The 21,519-nt window shown below is 39.8% G+C and overlaps 1 protein-coding gene across 12 annotated transcripts in view; it reads right to left on the reverse strand.

Moving 5' to 3' along the window:
* Window positions 1-21,519, reverse strand: part of Tasp1 (taspase 1) — a 234,226-nt gene that overhangs the window by 53,547 nt on the left and 159,160 nt on the right. For 10 of the 12 annotated variants that reach the window (XR_007830524.1, XM_051144739.1, XM_051144735.1 and 7 more), the window contains one exon: window positions 18,447-18,557. The exons of the other annotated variants lie outside the window; for them this stretch is intronic. Coding sequence is in view for 9 of the 10 variants with exons in the window: in XM_051144739.1 (XP_051000696.1) it covers window positions 18,447-18,557 (111 nt within the window). In the remaining variant the exon portion in view is untranslated. The remainder of the gene's footprint in view (window positions 1-18,446; window positions 18,558-21,519) is intronic. 12 annotated transcript variants of the gene reach the window in all.

Consider the following 21,519-nt stretch of genomic DNA (forward strand, 5'->3'; position numbering starts at 1 on the left):
CACAAATAAGAACTTGAAAGATGCCCAGTTTCTGACAATCATTGTTCATACCTCATATACACTTGACGGCAAAGGCAGTCTTGTGCCTGAACAGGAGCCATTTGGCAAAGGCAGTGCTAGATACTGCCAAGACGACATGAGCTGGGGAGAGCGTGTGCAGTGGTGTAGTGGGAATGGAACTGAAACACCACCAGATTAAAGGACCAAAGCAGCCACACACACAAGAATGCCCAGCACAACCCTTTCATCAACTCTTGGGGATCCTGCACAAGGCTTTCCGGGCTGCCAGAGGCGCACCACCAAAAGCTTTGATTTACTACCTTAAATTCAATTTTAAACAATAAGCCACAAAGTTTATTACAAACATTTTAAAATGCTCCTGATGGTTTACACAAATAAGGGTGAAGCTGAACGTCTATTATGCTGGTCTGGTGGTTAGAAGCAGCCCAGCCTCCTTGAGATCGCACACGCGCTGAACCACTGTGAGCACTTCAAGAGCATTCCATTTGAAAGGCCCTCATTTTTCTTCCCCAAGGACATCTTCTTGAACATCTGGCATAGCAAGTGAGCACGTGGAGAACAAATGCAAAATTAACCCAACAACTATCAAAGAAAGTAGTAAAAATAAGACCAACCAAATTGGATTTGGGGAAACTTCTGGTTAAATTTAGTAGATTAAATACATGTATTTATCTCCACTCCCTCCTCAAATCCCAAGGAATGTCTGGTGGAAAAGGAAAGGGGGATAAAGATGACCCAGAATGTTTAAGTGGGGAAAAAAGGGCAGATATTTGGGGAAGAAAATTAGACAAGCAGCTATTATGTCCCTTACAGACCTAGTATACTGGCTAGTTTTTATGGCAAGTTAACACAAGCTACAGTTATCTAGGAAGAAGGAATATTAATTTTTAAAAAATGCATCCACAGGATTGGCTTGTAGGAGGTCTGTAGGGCACTTTCTTGATTGACGATTGATGTGGGAGGGCCCAGCTCTCCACGGGGTGTCACCGCTGGGCGTGGTCCTGCGCACTATAAGAAGCAGGCAGAGCAAGCCACGACAAGCAAGGCAGTAAGTAAGCCAGCCTCTGCCATGGCCTCTGCTTCAGCTCCCATATCCAGGCTCCTCCAATGCCGGGGTGCGATGTGGAGCTATAAGCTCATAGACGCTACTTTTCTCCCCAGCAGCTCTTGGTCATGGTGTTTATCACAGCAACAGAAAGACGAAGATACGTATGAAAGTTAAAACCCAAGTTTCCATAGAATAGACGGAACTTGTAGTAGAAGGAACCTTCAAAAAACCATCTAGTTTAGCTACAAAACTGAAAGGGATCAGAAACCGGCTTAGGTCTCCTCTGGTGGAAAAGGTTCAGGATAACATGAAGGTCATCAGTTCAATGTCTGGAAGAATCCCTCAGAACAGTAGCCAGCAAACTGTGGTTGTTTAAAATGAGTAAGAAAGAAAGATAAGAGAGGAGAGGAAAAGAGCAAGGGGAGGAAGTAAGTAGGTGGCAGGGCCATAATGAAGCTTTTTACAGAAAGCCTGCTGTCCCCCAGTTAGGATTACGATTGCTGTGACCATGTCCATCCACACCAACTTGGGGGGGGGGGGCGGGGAAGGTTTATCTGGCTTATGTGTCCACATCACTCTTCATCAATAAAGGAAGTCAGGACAGGAACTCAAACAGAGCTACATGGGTAACAAAACATAATCCCAAATTAAAAATCTCTTAATTTTTTTTCTTTCTAATTTGCTATATATATCAAGTCAGTAAGTCGTTGGCCATGTGCAGTGCAAATATTTTTTCCTAATTTACTAACTGCTTTGATTTTACTATTGATTCTTCATGTTTTGCTTACTTGTTTTTTATGCTTATGCAACTGATTTGTCAACCTTTCTTATTTAAGGCTTCAGCATTGTGAGTTTTACAGAAATGGCTTCTCTAATGGTTAAATTATGAAAATGTTTTGTCCATGTTTTCTACAAATACTTTACAACTACAGACTTTAATTTTAAGACTTAAAACTTCTGAAATTAATTTTGGGATAAAGATTTTGGTAGAGAGCTTGTGGTAGACTTATTCTCCCTAGATGGTGACTAATTGTCTAATAAAAATTTGTTGAAAAATTCACTCCTTGTCTACTGGCTGAAAAATGTACTTTTTCTACTGACTTAACTTTTTTTTTTCTGCTTTAAAATATATTTTATCATATATTAATTTTTCATATGTATTTGAACCCATAAATTATTAAAATGATGCATGCTGCTCTCATATACAGTATATAAATTTACTCAGAGTCTTTGATTGGGCTGACTTCTTCTCATTATAAATTATATGAAATAATCTTTTCAGCTTTCACGGGCTTTTTTAAAATAGCACTCCTTAATAGCCTGGCCTTATATTCTTATTAAAATTTTTATCTGAGCACAATTTAATTAAATTATATGTGATTTTCACCTATAAGTCAAATATGTTGATAAAATTTCCCTTGATAGATGCTTGATACCTCTACTCCTAAGCTTTGATGAAATACAAGCAATTGTAGAATGGCCTCTGATAAATAAACTTAACTACAAATTTTTTCAGTTTTCACTATTTCTATTGTATTTACCTATCTTACCTTACAACCTATCTTACTTACCACCATCCATATTTCTAAAATAAACAAAAAGATTCATGCTGAGTGGCCTTAAGCTTGATCTCACAAAACAGAACAAAAATCAAGCACAACAAAATAAAAGCCCTCGTGTTTGGAAGAGAGACTGGATGCCCTGTTGCCTATGAGTAAGAGTAAAACACTCTGAATTGGGAAAGTTCTGATTTAACTAGTCAAAAGTACATGAACGATTTCACTGAGTCAGTATTTAAAACATGTAAAGCATTTTAAAACAATTCTGAAGGAAAAGAGGCTTTGCTTATTATATTCAAGATCCCATGTGCATACTAAACCACATGCCCTTTCCGATATGGTGCAGGATGTCTCCCAAAACTCAAGTGTTTAAGAGCAGTGTGCTTTGCTTCAGTTGTATGTTCTGTTTTCGCATATGAAGGCCAAATTTCCAAAAATACAGATAAACACCTCGAAGAGTCTCTCCCAATCTCTACATAAAGATCTTAAATGGCATTAGATTAATAAGAGCACCACACACCTTCTGGTATTGTTATTGTATGTTTTCCCTTTTTGACTTGTTTTCCAGGACAGTCATTTGCCCAGAGTACAAACTCTACTAACTTTCACTCTGTAAGCTATTTATTGCACATAAGCCCATAACATCGAAAAACAGTTACTCACCACTCATTCTGTTTGGAGATGGTGACATTTTTTTTTAAACGCTCACATGGAAGAACACCCAGTGGTCAGAACATTGTAGGTTCTCAATATGTTACAGGATCCCAGAGAATTACTGAAAGGCATGGAAGCACCATGCCCCTGGTATCAACAACAATATGAGACAACTAGTTCTGGGCACAGAAGAGAATTTTGGCATACCAAGAAGTTAAGAACTAGTTCACCAAGAAAAGGAAGATGAGTCAGGTGTGGAGAGCAAGGGAACAATGACGCTGAAAGTACCCAGCATTATAAAGGAAGAGAAATACACACACACACACACACACACACACACACACACACACACGAGAGAGAGAGAGAGAGAGAGAGAGAGAGAGAGAGAGAGAGAGAGAGAGAGAGAGAGAAACTAAACTGAAAAGATGAGACTCCAATAGTTAGCATCTAGTAGGACAAAGTACTTCACTTTGCTGAAATTGGATGACTAATAAAAAAACCAGAAATTGTGGTACAAGAGTAGTTTTGGAATCCTGATGGCTCAGTGGGTCAAGAAGACTTTATCACTTTCTGAGAGCTTTTGTTTGCTTGGCAAGCTAGGAACACAGTAGGCAAAGAAATCAGGGAAATCCTTGTCAACTGGAATTCCAACCACATTCTTCATTGTTTCAAACAGCCAAGCAAATGCTTCTAGACCTCAGTTCCCATTCCCTGCCCACTCAAAGTGTCATAAACGTTTTTCTTTTATTCTATATAATAAAAGAAAGGCATTTGCCAAAGGTGATACATCACCTCAGAATGTATTATAGATAGCACTATTACTTCTCTTTCACTTATTTTTGGAGTATTTAAGAGTATTATTAATTACTTATCCTATCTGGGTACTTTGTATAAGTCAATAAAAACAAAAAAGACACAAAGTCCTGTGTCCCATGTTACATGCTATGAAGACAGCCAAGCAAATAGATAGTTAATGTGGAACTGCTTAAAACAACTCCATGGAAAATCAAATCAGCAGCTACAATGGAGACTTAAAATGGAAGAATCCACTGCTAATGGGGCTTTCTGAAGGTGTTTGAAAGACAAAGAAAAAACAAGAGAAAGGTTATAGAGGAAGGCATTACAAGCTAAAAGACTAGGACAGGCCAAGGTCCCGAGGAGTAAAAGAATCTGAGAACTTAGAAAAACAAAAAGATGAAAAAGGCCAACCTAATGGACAAGGCCTGTAATGAGGCTGATGGGTCAAGCAGTAATTAATATCTCACAGGCCACGGAGTGTTTACCTACCGACATTTTCATCTTTACATAGTGGAAAGCCATCAGAGGGGTGAGAAACTCACATAGCTGTTCTGCAGAGGACAGGTGGGTCAGGTAGCCGCTACAAGAAAGGGTATGAAGACCGCCAAGGAGGCTTCTGAGAAGGACTAGGTGAGAGTTTCTTAGGGAGTGTGGAGATTTTCTCTGAACAACCTCCTATCCTTTGGGCCTAGTATAGCATGTCAAGGTGGCTGAAGGCACACTGTTCCTCCTTGTAGTGCTAAATTATGCTGCAGCAGATGCTGCTTAGGATAAAAGTGAGGCAAGAAGATATTTGAATGGATTCAGCTAGGTGGACAAAAAAGAGCAGCTTCTCGGCAGGAGGCCCATGTGCCACCCTGAAATGTGTTCAGGTAGTTACTGACTTCACTCCCCCACTTAAGACAGGTCATTTATATGTCCACTTATCATGATATAACGCCAATGAAGTGCCCTGAAGATGGATGCCAGAATTCTGGACATCTTGAGATGGGCTGCTACAAAATTCTCTGGTCTAAAGTTCTGAATTCCCTCCCCCTTCTTGCCAGTCTGCAGGGCTCTGTTTATCTCTAGAATTCTCTCTGCATCCTAATTTAGCAAAGCTTAAGTTTGTTAACCTTAGAGTAATGTCTATTTTTTGGCTGCTGCTGCTCCTCCTCCTGTCCTCTTTCTTTCTTCTTCTTCTCCTCCTCCTCCTCGTCTTCTTCTTCATCTTCAACTAAATAAAGTCCCAAACTTCTTTTTCACCTTGGTTATGGAATTTTAGTGGTTCTGCATCATTAAGTGGCATATTTATATATATTTCATACATGGCCAGTGAGGAACCCTTTACTATGTCTAATAAATAAAAAATAATCTATGAATTTAAATAATAAATTTCTTCAAACTGGCAGGGAAAATGAGATCCACAATGTAGAGAATAAGTGACCTTGGAGTCAATTGGAAAATATACAACACAACCCGTACACTTAAGGCTCAGGGAAAATCTAGGAGGAGGAAGCAGAAAGATTTTAAAAGCCAGAGGACTAGGACACCTGTTGCAAAATAGTATCTACTAGATAGAATAGAAAGATGCACCAATGAAAGATCACTGTTGGGGCATGGCCTGGTACTTTTTATTTGATTGCTAATTATTTTCCCCCCCTGAGGTCTACTTGCTGTCTTATACCAGCAGACACTTACCTCAAAATGACATTTGTAACCTTGCCTTAGAAATTATTCCTGATTGGCTGGTTAAAAGGCCTAAACCTGGGTAGGGCAGAATGGGATAGGTGTGGCCAAAGTTCATGGGCTTTGGGGAGATAAGAGGCTCTTGGGAGGAAGCAGACATGTACAGGAGGAGGAGAAGAAAAAGGATCACCATGGAATAGGAAAGAGACATGTAGGCCAAGAGGGGGAACTCTGGAGTGCCACATGGAAAGAAACGGCCCAGATGAACAACATTAGCAAGCATTTTGGAATTACGGACTGGAGTTGACCCAGTAGGAACTATTAGAAGCAGAAGGCATGGGATGGAGGCTGGAAGATAATGGAAGATAGTTTAGGGGGTTAATATCTACCATGCTCCAGGTGAAATAAGGCTGTTGTAAATATATCAGGTGTCTATGTCCTTATTGATTGTGAAAGCAAGTTAAATAATACTGCTGTAATAATTATAAGCCTAGTAAGAAACATTTATTAAACCATAATTTTACATTTTTTAATTTTTTAAAATTATAATTTATTTACATTACATCTCAAGAGTAATCCCCTCACTCTTATCTTCCTGTTCTCACTCTCCCTCCCTCTTCCACCCTATTTCCTTCCCCTAGACTTGTGACCGATCGGGTCCTCCTGCCCCACCATCTGACCTCAGCCATACTTTTAAATTAACAGCAACAATCACTAATGTGGTTGCCTACACAAGATCTGTACAATGAAATATGAGTGACATGCCAGTATGGATACAGGAAACTTCTCAAGGCTTTCCAAGAGACAAAGAGCTCCAGGTGGTTAGGACTACCACGAGAAGAACAATCAGTTTCCTCTGAAGACAAGCCCCCTGGTTGTTATCCAGTCCCAAGTGGTCAGGCCTAACCACACGAACATGCATGACTAATAATAATTAATAACGAGGCTCATGAATTTGAAAGGGAGGCATGAGAGAAGTTGGAGGGGAGAAAAAAAGGGGTAGAAATGAAATATGTAACTCATGAATGAAATCTTAAAAAAAAAATCTGAACAGAAATACCTGAACTGAATTTTAGTTAAGATTCAGAGGCACCAAACATTTATAGGGGAGTTTTATTACACACTGATGCCTAGAGCTGTGCTTTTAGAATCTTATTTAAAGACATTTTATTACTAACAAAAGTTGCATGCCATTTCAAAGAAAATCGTCATATGTTACAAAAATGTGGGCAGAAGCTATGAATTCCAAGGAAAATAGAAAAGGGCCAAGTTATATGAGAAAAGCTTCTCAAATTCATTCATGAAGAAAAGACAAAAGTACCGGACATAGCGGCACATGTCTTTAATTCCAGCACTTGGGAGGCAGAAGCAGGCAGATCTGTAAATTCAAGGCCAGCCTTCTTTACTCAGAAGATCACCCAAGGCAAGACAGTGAGACCTTGACTCCAAAAGTACATATAAACAAATAAATAAATTAAAAGGCCAGAGGCAAAGGGGATACAGGAAGGAGGGGAAAAGTCCACATATCCTTGTTTGCTGACAGTAAGATGTTTCTACACAAAAGACTCTAAAATTTCCATGGGGAATTCCTATATATGATAAACGCTTTTCATCCAAGTGGAAAGATACAAAATAAGCACATAAAAAAGAGTAGCTTTCCTACCAACAAGCTGAGAAATGAATCAGGAAAACAAACAATTCACAACAGCCTCAAAAAAATAAAAATCTTGGAATAACTTTAACCAAACAACTGAAAAGTTAGTATAAAAAAGCTTTAAGATGTTGAAGAAGGAAACTGAAGAAGACATCAGAAGATGAAAAGATCTTCCTGCTCAGAGCCTGGTAAGATTAATACTGTGAAAATGTGTGATGTAATATGTGAAAACATCCACCCTATCCAAAGCAATTTACAGATTTACTGCAATCTCAACCAAAACTACATTACAGTCCTTCAAAGTCACTGAAACAATAACCTTAAAATTCATATGGGAAAACACAACTACATCCATCCTACCTCCACAAAACAAAAACAGGATCGCTATCACATTCTGAACAGTAAAAGAACAAAATGCAATTGAAGAGCCAAGCATTAAGTCCACACACTTACAGATAAATGAGTTTTTGATGAAGAAGCCAAAAGAAAAAACAGCTTCTTCAATAAATGATCAAAACATATGGCTGTAAATAAAAGAATAAAAATAGATGCATATTTTCTGGTAAGTGAAGACTTTCATGAGACATGCCTTTTGGTCTAGTGCCCAATTATAAGTGAGTATATACCATATGAGTCTTTCTGCTTCTGGGTTAACTCACTCATTATGATCGATCACTTCTAGTTCCATTCATTTGTCCTCAAATTTCGGAATTTCCTTGTTTTTAATAGCTGAGTAGTATTCCACAGTTTCTTTATCCATTCTTCAACTGAGGGACATATAGGCTGTTTCTAGTGGAAAAGATGTGAGGACATCCTACTGAGACTCTAGGTAAAAGAAATATAGAAGATGGGGAAATAGAAGGACCCAGAGGGTCCTAGAAACCTACAAGAAGAACATCTTGATGGGTAGATCGGGGCCCAGGAGGGTCTGCTCAAATTACTGCACTAACCAAGGACAATACAAGTAGTAAACACTGAACCTCTACTCTGATCTAAGAATTGATAGCCTATGGTTATATAGTGGGGGAGGAGGTCCCCCTCGGTCTTAGACCTAGGGGAGGGGAATAGGGTGAAAGTGGGAGGGAGGGAGGAACGGGAGGATACAAGTGATGGGATAGCAATTGAGTTGTAATCTGAATAAATTAATAAAATTAAAATTTAAAAAATAGATGCATATTTTCATCCTGCACAAAACTTAGAAGTTAAAATTTAACTCATGGACCTCAAAATGAGACCTGATATCCTGAATCTGATAATAGATAAAAGTAGGAAATAGACTTAAACTAACTGGCACAGCAAAGAACCTTCTAAACAGGACTCCAGTAGCTCAGGCATTAAGACCAACAACCAATAAATGAGGCTCTATTAATCTAAAAAGCTTTTGTCTATCAACTGAAAGCATATGCAGGTAGAGTCGATGGCCACACTCTGCCAAGTCAGGGTAAGCAAGTACTCAATAGTTCCTGCCCTGCAAACAAGTCTGGCAGAGATATTAGGCCAGAAAGCTGAAGATGAGGCTCCAATGTTATAAAGTGTATTGGGTGACCGGTCAGGCAGTAAACTGTCTTAAGTCAATTTGTACATTTTGGAAGCAACTAACCCACACTGCTGGTTCACTCAGGAATTTAAGTTTTATTCCTTCTCATGTCTGAGGGGCATTGAAGACCAGATAGTATAGTTTTACAATCAAGTTTAGTTGGTTACAGGACAAAATTGTTTTAGATCAAGATAAAGAAGTTAAATTATTAGAGTTGAGATAAGATAGATATTGAATTTCATTCAGAAATTTAGACCCAACAAGACAGGAACGATGTTTACTTCAAGCTGGACAAATACAAAGAACCAAACTACTATGAATGTAACATTTATAGAACTCATGACTCTCATGACTGTCACACGGTTCACCCTGCTGTATGTAGTTTGTTTTATCCATGTGTAATAAAATAAATGTATTTGAAAAAAAAAAGAAGAAGCTGAGAAACAGATCTGCCACAAGACCCGAGCACACCACTGATGGACATATACCCAAGGAGCTCTTCTTCTTACTACAGAGCTATCTGCCCGTCCATATTCACTGCTGCTCTACTAATGATAGCCAAAAATTGGAAACAGATGACGTGAGCATCAACTGATGGGTAAACAGTGAAAATGAAGTAATTTACGCAATGGAGTATCATTCAGTTCCTAAAATATAGAAATTATGAAATCCACAGGAAAATGGATAAAGCTAGAAACACATATTGAGTTAGGTTAGCCAGAACCAAGAAAGCCAAGCATTCCATGTTTTCTCTTACACGTGAATATTAGCTTTTAAGCTTTAGATATGTGTGCTTTCATTCAAGTTATCCTAAGAGGTTAGACAGCTAGTAAAAGGCCAGGGAGGAGGAGATGATCTTCCAAGAATGAATAGAATACAGTGTTATAAAGGGATAAAGAGAAAATAACAGGAGGATTAAATGGGTTACGGAATGGGATGGCAAGGTAGAGGGGGAAATATGGTAAGGCATAACTACACTCAGCCTTTTGAAAAGCCATATAGAAATCTGTAATACTATAGAAGCTTTCTAAAATAACTAAATATATAAAAGTAGTTTATATGTAGCTATCACATAATGAGGAACACAATAACCCAACTAAACATTCATATGCCACCAAATAAAATCATCAGTGCCAGGAATGAGTTACCTTTTTTTCAGCTGCTGGCCACTGTAATCCCACAGACCCCCTTCAGAGATTACAAGATAAGCCATTTCTACTGGTTATGCTCCATAACCTGATATAAGACCTTGCTGTCAAACACACCACATACTTAGGTCACAGAACATGAAGAAATCCAGCTGGTCCTCAAGTGGAAGCTTTAACCCCACTGGCTAGTATTGGCAATGCTGAAAGCTGATGTATATGTAATCATTAGCCACACAGAGCTAGAAACTGCATGAGCTACAACAATGATCTGCGTGTAAGATATGGCCACCAGTGAATAGTAGCACAAATGTTAGGAGGACTGAAGCATTTCTGGTTACATTTAAGGCTTCCTCCATGAGATGTGCCCCATAGCTGACACTGCTAATGAGGCCAAGAACCTAAGGCTAAGTCATAGGCTCAAGGGGAAAATCTACTATTATCTGCTAAATGAACATAGCAGTGAAACAACTCCTGGAGAGATGTTGTTATATACCAGGGTACTCCTAAAACTGTGTCTTGCTCTCAATAGAGAAGCTACTTCTTGCAGTAGACAGTAATTAATAGAGAACCCCACAAGTAAACAACATGTAGAAAATAAAGACTTTGAAAGGCTAACAATTGAGATGTTATATCAAGACACTAGTACATGGGATACGTCCCATGAAAAACTTTACTTACCAGGAAAGTGGGTCAGAGGAGAGGACATCCTATTGAGACTTTAGGCGAGAGTAGCATGGAAGAATGGGGAAACAGTAGGATCCAGAGGGTCCTGGAAACCTAAAAGAAGAACTTTATGACAGGCAGATCTGGGTCCTGGGGTCCTCCTCAAACTAAGGCACCAGCCAAGGAAAATATAGGCAGTAAGCTTCGAACCCCTACCAAGACCTAGCCGATGAACAGGATATTCTCCACCGTTGAGTGGAGAGTGAGATCTGACTCTCACACGAACTCTGGTGCCCCTTTTCTGACCACGTCCCCTGGATGGGGAGGCCTGGTGGCACTCAGAGGAAGGATAGCAAGTTACCAAGAAGAGACTCGATACCCTAAGAGCATATATAGAGGGACAAGGTCCCCCTCAGTCACAGACATAGGGGAGGGGAGAAGGGGGGAAGCAGGAGGGAGGAAGGAATAGGAGGATACAAGGGAAGGGCTAACAATTGAGATGTAATATGAATAAATTAAAAAAAAAAAAAAAAGAAAGAAAGGTTCAGCCCTAAGTGGGATGTCTTTATCAAAGCCCTACCCTTAAGGCTCAGGGATTTATACAGAAGAGGAGGCAGAAGGTTTGAAGAGCCAGAGGAGGTGGATGACTGCAAGGAAAAAGCATTTTCCAGACACAACAGGACACATGCAAATATGAACTGACAGAAACTGTGACCACATTCATAAGACCTGCACAAGCTCAGGCCAGACAAAACACCAGTGTGGAGGAGGAAAAATGAGCACTAAATCCTATGCAGAGCCAAGATGTTAGTCAGGACTGATAGGTTCTGGGCGTTTTCTTCGATGATATGACACTTTGTATACTGACTACCAAGGCAGGCTCCACCCATGCTGAGGAGTAGGTGAGTAACATAAATTGAACTCCATGGTTTTGGCTTTGGTTCTTGAGAGCATTAATGGGCAAGTAGGGGAATGGAAGAAGACTTGTGGGAAGAATGATCAAAATATATTACATGAAATTCTCGAAGAATAAATAAAAGCATTAGTCTTAAAACAGACAAAACTAAAATGGCTATTTTTTAGTTATAATTACCTGTATTTTAAAAATGTGATCATTACTATTGACATGGACTATGAACAGGATAGGCTGGCACCCAGGGAACATGGAAGCTGCCACTGTGTCCTCACAGCTAGTGAGAAACTGAATGGATGAGTTACCTTCCATATTACAGGGATAAGATATCCATCAAAAGCAACTTAAAGGGCTGGGCAGTGGTGGCACACACCTTTAATCGCAACACTCCAGAGGCAGAAGCAGGCAGCTCTCTGAGTTCGAGGCCAGTCTGTCTACAGAGTGAGTTCCAGGACAGCCAAGGCTGTTACAGAGGCAACCTGAGGAAGAACAGGTTCGTTTTGCACAACAGTGTGAGGGTCTGAGGTAAGAAAATCATGGAAACAGGAATGTAAGGCAGTGAGTGGGCTGCAGTGCAGACCCCTGCAGGAGGCAAGTGAATGCTCCCAGTCAGCTTACTGTCTCCCTTTTGTTCAGTCAGTTAGAAATGGTGATGCCCACAGTTAAAGCGTGTCTTCCCATTTCAATTAACCTAATAATTCCTCAAAGGCATGAGCAGAGATTAGTCTCCTACATAATTACAGAGCCTGCCAGGTGAACAATCAATGTTACCAATCACACTAAACAAAATAAAAATATAAAAACCCAGCTTAGATCCACGAGAGAACTGAGGTCACAGAATTGCCTGCCCTGAACAGAGCAGAATCCACCTTTGGAACCAGTGCCAAAATAGGAAAAAATTTAATTCATATGAGCAACAAATTCCATTTGCTAGAGATTCAGTATGGAAAGTTGGATGCAAGTTAAAACTCCAGACACAGGAGGACACCTATACTGTCATGGGCTCCAACTCCAGAAATTAGACCAGGTTCTCACACTGATAACTCTGTAATAAAGGACACCTTCATTTTAAAACAGTAATGGGGACTGAACTAACAGTCTTGCACATACTGGCCAGGCACTCTGCAATTAAGTTGCATCCACAACTGTTTGGTTTGTATTTTGAGACAAGATCTTACTAATTTGCTCAAGCTGCCACTGGCTTGTAAACACTGTGCCTCAGCCTCCCAAGGAGCAAAAGTAACAAGCCTGCACTACCAGGCCTCACAGGATAATCTGATTTTTAAAAGAGCAATAGACGGGAAGATACAAGTGAGGGGATGACAATCAGGATGTACTCTGAATAAATTATTTAAATTTAAAAAGTTTTTAAAAAGCAATAGACCTAAGAGAAATCACAAAATTAAGACATACACGATCAACCAGTGTGTACAAATTTTATCAATAATTGTCAGGAAACTATAAATAAAAATTCATAGCAAGAATAAAGTATCGATTAACTTCAATTTAAAAAATTCTTTTCTTTAACAGGCCTCAAAACTGGAGAAACTCTCTTATCAGATGCTAAATTTGTGGAGTTTTACCTAAGCCTAAACAACCAAGGGGAAGAAGAAAATCCAACTGTAGCTCCATTAACCCATCCCTCCTGAACATGGGACTATAAAATACTTCTCCCAATCTGAACCACTATATACAAAAGGGATACTTACATGGCTCCTTTACATGGCATAGTTAATCACACTATTGGCCAGGCCCCACTGTGAAGCTGGTGGGTGTGGGATTAGCTCAAGGAGGAGATGAATATATGATCAAAATACTTTATATGTAATTATCAAAGAATAAAAAATATTTCAAAATAATAAATATGGTAGGTAGATAGCAAAGAGATGATTTACTTAAAAGAATATGAAGAGGTAAGAATTTATCCATGATAAAATGATACAGATAATTTAAATTCCTTCCAGTAAAGGAATGATCATCACTGAATCATGAAATGGCTCAGCCACTAAACTGTTAATATAAAGAGTGTAAAGATATGTTAAGTAGCCATCTTTGGTGGCTGCTTAATCTCCAGCACTGTAATCTAGTACTCAAGAGGCTAAGAAAGAGGATTAGAAGTTCAAGGTCAGCCTTGGCAATGAAACCCTGGAAGCGGTGGCTACGGAGATGAGGAGGGAAAGAGGGCCATTAAGTGAAAGTGAAACTTATGTTACTATTGTGTCTACAAATTTATTTAAAATGCTGATAAAAGAGACAGCAAACAAACAGGAGACTATAGAGACATAAACCTTTTAGCAAAGAGTCTCTCTGACAAAAAGAACGAGCTCCAGATGAACAAACTGCAGGTTTTGGCTTGGTTATTATGTAAAACATTTCTATCAATATTTTGATGATAATCTTTAAATTTTTTTCTTACAATTTTTGAAAGAATTACATCAAAAGCAAAATGGAAGCATTTTATATTTCCACAAGAGGAAGACTGTAGTCATTAGTTTACTTCAGTCATTGCCTGAAAAGATTTCAACCACTCCATACAGGAACCTGGTATCACTACTCAAAGTCTTAATACAGAATTTTAATCGATATATCATTTGACGTATTGCTGTATTTGCACAAGTCGTTTTCATGAGCCCATGAACCAATCCAAGGATCAAGTAAACTTTTGTAACTAGAAGGAGTTTTCGAGACCAGGAAATCTGCCTCCTCATTCTACACTGAGAAAAAAGAACAAGCCCTGCTTTTAGACAGACAATTATACCATCAGTGTGCTAAAGGAAGAAAGAACTCAGCCTCCTTGCTCTTAGTCCAGGCCTTCACTAAGTCCAATTTATCTCATTCCAAGGACTTTGTAATGATCACTAGTGCTCCCTCAATTTTTTTAAAATTTCCTAATCCCATGTCCAAATGATCTGATTAAAAGGAATTTCAGATTTATGGACTGACTCCAGTAGAGAACCAAAAGAATTTAGCATGGCCAAGGAATTTTTAAATTTCCTCTTACCTAATGTTCTTGATCTTAAGAAGAGAGAAAGCCACTTAAGTAACTTGCTACACCCAGTGGATGAGACACAAAACTAAAGAGGACCAGCTGTCCCAAGTCTTAAGACTTCTATATGCAAATTTATAGAACACATCAATACTCCCTGGCTAACAACATGGTTTTGGGGGCAAATTTCTGAATTCCTCGAAGGAAACTTTTAACTGTAAAATAAGCAGGGTCATTTAGCTGACCTCTATAAAGTCCCTTGCTCCTTTTAAGGCAAAGAATTTTTAAGATGGGGCCCAACAGGCACACAATAGTAGGGTCCCAGAAGCAAAACTGTCCAATGTCATTAGCAACTTTTAAAAGTTACACACAAAAGAAGGGCAAAGCACTAGAAAAGAGTAACATTTAGGGAGTCCTTAGGACCAAATTTGGAGGAGAATTAACAGTTCTTTAGAGTCGGTAGAGTCTTTCCAGTCATTCTCAATAGATACAAAGTTACTATGTGCTGTAAATACACTCCTGTCACAGGACTAAGAAGTTAGCTTTCGTGAGGCTCTATTTTCAAGTCTTATTATTCCTTCTCATTGATGTATGTATGTATGTATGTATGTATGTGTGTGTGTGTATGTATACCATGTGTACAATGCCAATTGTAAAAACCAGATATTATTAGGCTAAGAATCACTTTTCCTTAAAAACAGCATTAATGAAACAAAAGAAAAAATCTAAGTCTGCCAATCTCAAGTAGCACTTATTAACATACACTCGGGGTGGGGGGTTCGGGGGGGGGGGGAGAGAACAACTATCCAGCTGATTTAGGAAAATCCTGGTTCTTTTCTACGGCTTCATAACTTTAGCATAAGGAATGTAAGAAAGGAGGCTAAAAAGATGGCTCAGTGGTCAAGAACACTTGCTGCTCTTTCAAAAGACCTGGGTTCAGTTTCCAGAAGCCACACAATGGCTCACAACCACCTGCAACTCTAGCGCCAAAGGAACCAAGCCATTCTCCTGGCCTCTTTGTGCACCAGGCACATACAATGTACACAGACATATATGTAGGCAATATACCTATAAGAAGAAGAATGTAGCTGGGCATAGTGACACACGCCTTTAATCCCAGCACTCGAGAGGCAGAGGCAGGTGGATCTCTGTAAGTTCGAGTCCAGGCTAGTCTACAAATTGAGTTCCAGGGCAGCCAAGGCTACACCGAGAAACCCCATCTTCAAACAAAACAAAACAAAACAAAACAAAGAAACAAAAAAGGAAGAATGTAAGAAAACATCTGTTCAAAATCTCTTCCTAGTGAAGTAAAGTTTCCTTTGATCATTAGTTCCATTTTTCGATCAAATAAATGTAATTTTTCTGAGGATAACCTACAATTTCTCTCGGTGTGCTGAAAACCTCTTTTCTAAGAGAGCTTGCTGCTTTTAATAAATCAAGGTGGCAACTTAGGATTCTGAGGGGGTCACTCAGGCCCTAGGACCCCTCCATTTTCCTACCAGTGAGTCCAGCTGAATTTGCTTTTATCCTCTGAGCTTTTTCTGTGGGCTTTTGCACATTCTACATTGTACCAGTGTCAGATGGCAAAGTATTTGGGGTAGGTACAGGCTAAATTATTGAAAAGGCAGTAGCTTGGAGAAATACTTGCTTATCCTGGTTCCCATAAGAATCCTAAAAATAGTCCTAGGAGTTGATATGCAATTTGTAGGAAAAGTAAAAAAGGCTGGTTGCTGGCAAGAATTTCTGTTCTTCCTGAGTTATCAGACGTAAAGGAAGGGGGCAACGAAGACAACAAAACAGACCCAGCTAGATTTAGGGAAATCAAGGAACAAAAGAAACCTGCGCCCCCTTTCCCAGAAAGATGTAAAAAGAGAAATTCTGATGGTGAAGCTCCCATTCCAAGGCACCCTCCAAGATTCGCGAAGAGAAAAGCAGGAAAGTCCAATGTGACCTGACTATCCCGTGAACTATCCCAGAGGTTCGGGGCTCCCTGACCGAACTACTAGGACTCACTGAAAAGGCTGAGAGGGAAGGTGGGAACGTGAGCTGTCTGTCCTTTGAATGTCTATGGTCAGTGCTTGCCACGTAGGCTAAGGAAGCCAGAAGTTACAGCTACTACAATGAATTCAACAATGACAGAGGCTAATTGCCCAAAGGCAGGGTCAGGAGCAAATGACATCTCAGTAGAAGCTCAGAGTTGGAAATGTATTGTAGAATCAACTGTCCCTGCCCAACAGTACCTCAGGGCACTGATGCTCCCTGAAATCCAGGAATAAAATATAATAGTACAAAATAAGTCTAGACATGAATATAAGACGACAATGAGCTTATGCGGTGCTTATGCAGCAAGCAGAAAGGTGAGACAACAAGTAAAATTAGAGGAAGCAAACAGAGCTACAATATGGACCCATTTTACAACTTCCAGCACTGGGGATGAGTAATGGGGTTGGTAGCGTGGGTACAAGGGGACCTAATAGAGTCAGCCTCAGCTGCAGGTCTAGAAATATTCATATAGAACCATGCAGCCTGGAACAGTGAAAACTCTTCTACAGCCCTCAACATGGAAATTAGAGCTCAAAGGACTGAACCCACTTGTCATCCATGACTCTGAACAAGCGCCTACATCCCAAAGTCATCTGTCAAGCAGTCATTCCCTCTGCATTGCCCCGGAGTCCACATCAGTCCTATCTAGGTCAGCTCTCTGATGGCCAAACTACATCTTCTCCTGTAGCACTTAAAAACTTTCTGTTTTTAGGCTTCTGTTGCTGTGAAAAAAACAGCATGAGCAAAGCAACTAGGGGAGAAAAGAATTTATTTCAGCTTACAGCTCTCCAGTCATGCTCTATCTCTCTGAGAAGTCGGGGCAGGAACTCAAGTAGGATCCTGGAGACAAGAGCCGAAGCAGAGGCAATGGAGGAGCATGTATATTGGCCACTTTCTTATACAACTGAGGACCCCCTGCCCAAGGATAGCGTCGTCCACACTAGGCTAGGCCTTTCCACATCCGTTATCAAATAATGAAAGAAACCACCAGCTTACCTAGAGCCAGTCTAATAGAAGCATTTTCTCAGTTGAAGTTTCCTTTACTCAGATGACCCAAGCCTAAGGTAAACTGACATAAACACTAGCACCACAGTAGCAAACACTCTCCTTTTATCTTATAGCTACTGCTTATGATAACTAGAAATTCTTCATTTTAGAACTCACCCATTTAATCTATTGTATGGTTTCTACATCCTGCTTAGAGCAGGAGTGCAACATGTACTTTGTCTCAATACCTAAGTCCACAATTTTTTTTACTGATGCTTTCCTCAACTAAAACAGACAAGGAAATAATCTTGAGATTATTCCCTGACACATATACATCTGCACATGTAGTTAAGAGGACTGGGCAAATGTCCAGGCAGGATTTCCATCTTGACTCGGGCAGTGCACATGGCAATGCAGTGTGCAGGATACAATGCTGACTTTATCAAAAGAATCCAATTTGCATTTCAAACATGCTATATAGCACATTGAATTTCTTTCTCAGAATTTCATTCTAGTACATGTCATTTTAATGCTCTACAATGTCTTAGGGTCTATACACTAGATTACTTACATTTGACATGCTGTAGTAGCTACTGTGGCAGAATTTCTGCTCACAAATACTATTACCTGAAGGTCAAACTTTATGCTAGGCAGTGAAGAAAGGGCTAGGGCTAGGGGCAAATGGTGGGAAAACTGATTGCCGATGGATACAGCTCAGGGAAACTGTCTATATTTAGAAGGCGTCCTTTTCTCAGCATTCCACTTACTGATGAACTTGCTTTGCATAGTCTCCAACAGAGCTTGGTGAGCGTCTTCGGCTTGTAGAGCGTGTGAACATTCTCTAGCCAGTATGGTGCGCACAAGATGCTCTCCACATCCTACAAGTCCAAGAAAAACAACATGGAGGAAAAGCAATACTGAATGCTTTGCTTGTCTCAGTAACACAAAACACCCTTGCATACCACTTACAAAGGTCTTATGTATCAGGACAACCCAGTGAGGGAATGAAATGACTTCTACAAACAGTCTGGTAATTTTAGTAATGAGATTCAGTACCAAATAAAGAAACATAGGCCTATTTAATCTCAAAAGAAAACAGTTAAAAAAAAAACACCCCTGTTTCAAAGGAATAACATGTAACACAGAAATGCAGATCCTGCACCTAGGGTTCTGTCTCATTCTCACTAATGAGTAACTACAAGCCATCCTGCTGAGTGGTCTTAGTCTCCTATTCAAGAAGTGGTACCTACAGCTGTCAACCATTTTCTTTCTGACATTCCACTTGCCTGGGTGGCTGAGGAGAAATGTAGGCATCCAGGGACAGCCTGAATCGCTGTCTGCCTGTTGTTGCTCAAGAGAATCATATACTGACAGTGTGGAGGGGACAAAATAGAACAGCACCTTTCTTACAGCAACTCACACAACTCTCAGGAGTAAAGTCTCTCTGTAGTTTTAAAGAAAAAGAATATTTTGAGTCTAGAGAGATGGCTCACCAGTTAAAAGCACTTCTTCATACAGAGGGTGTAGGTTCAGTGCCCAGCACCTACAGTGACTGGAACTCAAGGGATCTGACACCCTCTTCTGCCTGCTGTGGGCACCAGGCACACACATGATGCACAGACATTCATGCAGGCAAACATTCATACACATAAAATAAATAAAGAAAAGGAAGTGAGTGAGAGAGAGAAAGGGGCAAAGAAGGGGAGGAGTAAGGGGCAGGGAGGGAGGAGGAAGAAAGAGGGAGGGTCTTAACAGCGAGGTAAACTTGGACCATTCAGACTCACTCAGTAAGAGTGGGCACAGGCAGCTCTGTGCTGACTGAGAGTAATGAACGTGAGTTCTATGGCAGTAGCTACTGTGAACGTAGAGTCAAGGGAAACAGTTTAAGGGTGTGACTGTTCTAGTAAACAAGCTCCTGGAAAGGAGCAGCTTCCTTTCTATCAGAAAAAAATGTCAACATTTAATCCTGACATCATGAGCTAAGCATCTGTGAATCTAAAAGACAAATGTACTTCAACTACCTTCAGAAGACACTTCATACGAGTCTCTAGAATCCATTTAGACCCTCAACTCGGCGCGCACACACACACAAACAGTTGAACCAAGGAAGGTCTTTTTCCACCCCCTTGAGACAGGGTGGCTGTTCTGGCCTCATTTGTAGATTAGCCTGGCCTCAAACTCAGAGATCTGTCTGCCTCTGCCTCCAGCATGTGCCAGAGCGCCCAGTGAAAAGAGAGTCTTCGTCTCCCCTCCCCAAGACAGGGTTTCTCTGTGTGGCCTTGGCTGTCCTGGACTCAGTAGACCAGGCTGGCCTTGAACTCACAGCGATCTGCCTGCCTCTGCCTTCCAAGTGCTAGAATTAAAGGTGTGCGCCATCACGCCTGGTTCGAGCCTTAATAATCAAAAGGAAGTTGGACTAAAATAGCTAAGTTAAGCAAACATTTTTATTTTTTGTTTATTATAAATTTATTCATTTTTCTTTTAAATATGCATATGTGCATGCCTAGTGCTCAAAGGCCAGAAGAGGCTGTCAGATCCCTTGGAACTAGAGTTGCAAACAGTCCTGAACTGTAGATGCTGGGAATCAAAACCAGGTCCTCTGGATGGGCAGTTAAGTGCTCTTAACCACTGAGCTATCTTTCCAACTTCTAAATATGGAATTGGGGCGTGGCATGGGGGAAGCCATGGGAAGAGCAATGCTAAGGATGGAACCCTATCTAGGGAAAAGCTCCACCACAGAGCTATACCTCCAAACCCACAAATCCTTAAGTCTGTAAAATAAATGAAACCTGATACAATAACTAGTCTACTCTATGCAGTATTTCTGTGATGAGGACCAAGCACTGCTGATTCTCATCACATTACCTGTAATAACCACTAAGCCACGTCGTTGCTTTTCATGTCAAAAATGCCTTCTTCATATATACACTTCTCTCCTCTGTTCACTCCTCTCCAATTATCCCTCCCTTAGATATACCTGCACACATGTGTATAATATATATATTATGTGTATAATATATATACATATATATTACACATTGCCAAGATACCAACAGTTCATGTTTAAGTGTGAACACAACTTTCAAACCGCCTGATATTTTATGACAATGTCACCTTTCAAGATCTCTCTGAAAATATCCACACTTAGACAAAGCTCCCCATGGAAATGAATATAGAGCTTTATGGGCAGGATTATATCAATCACTATTTTGTTCACTTTGTAATATTCATTTTATACGCAGAAAAATTGGATAAAACTATTAGTTAAAAAAAAAAAAAAAGCTTGACATTATGTAAGGACATTGTGTTAAGGTCACCAAACCTCATACATTTTAACACCCTGTGTGCATAACTTGATGTGTAATATATATAAATGTTATATGTTAGGACAATAGTGGCAGAACACTCTTATAAGCTAAATACTATAAGCTAAATGAATGTCCTAAAGGTTGTGTATACATGCCTCAAGTCAAACAGCTAACATACATAAAGCAGTAACATTACAGCAAAACTTCACATGTGTGTGAGGAAGACATTTCCCTTTCTTATGATAGGAATGTATAAAAGGTTTCCCAGTGATTGAGTCTTACTATGAAACTATTAAAATTCTGATTTATATTCTGGCATAAAGTATCCTTTCACATATGGGCTATGATGGCAAAGCTTTTTCCTCTGGACACAAATGAAAGAAAATTGGAGTTTTCACCTCCTAAATACCCAAGTTTCTTAGAACACACTGCAATGAAATTGAAGCGTGACTCAAATGTTATCTACCTTTGAGTTCCATTCTTGATTCATGTGCTTTAGAAATACATTTTTCATTACATCTTCTTTTTGTCA

Source organism: Acomys russatus, chromosome 4, assembly GCF_903995435.1.
Source record: "Acomys russatus chromosome 4, mAcoRus1.1, whole genome shotgun sequence".
Classification (NCBI taxonomy): Eukaryota; Metazoa; Chordata; class Mammalia; order Rodentia; family Muridae; genus Acomys; species Acomys russatus.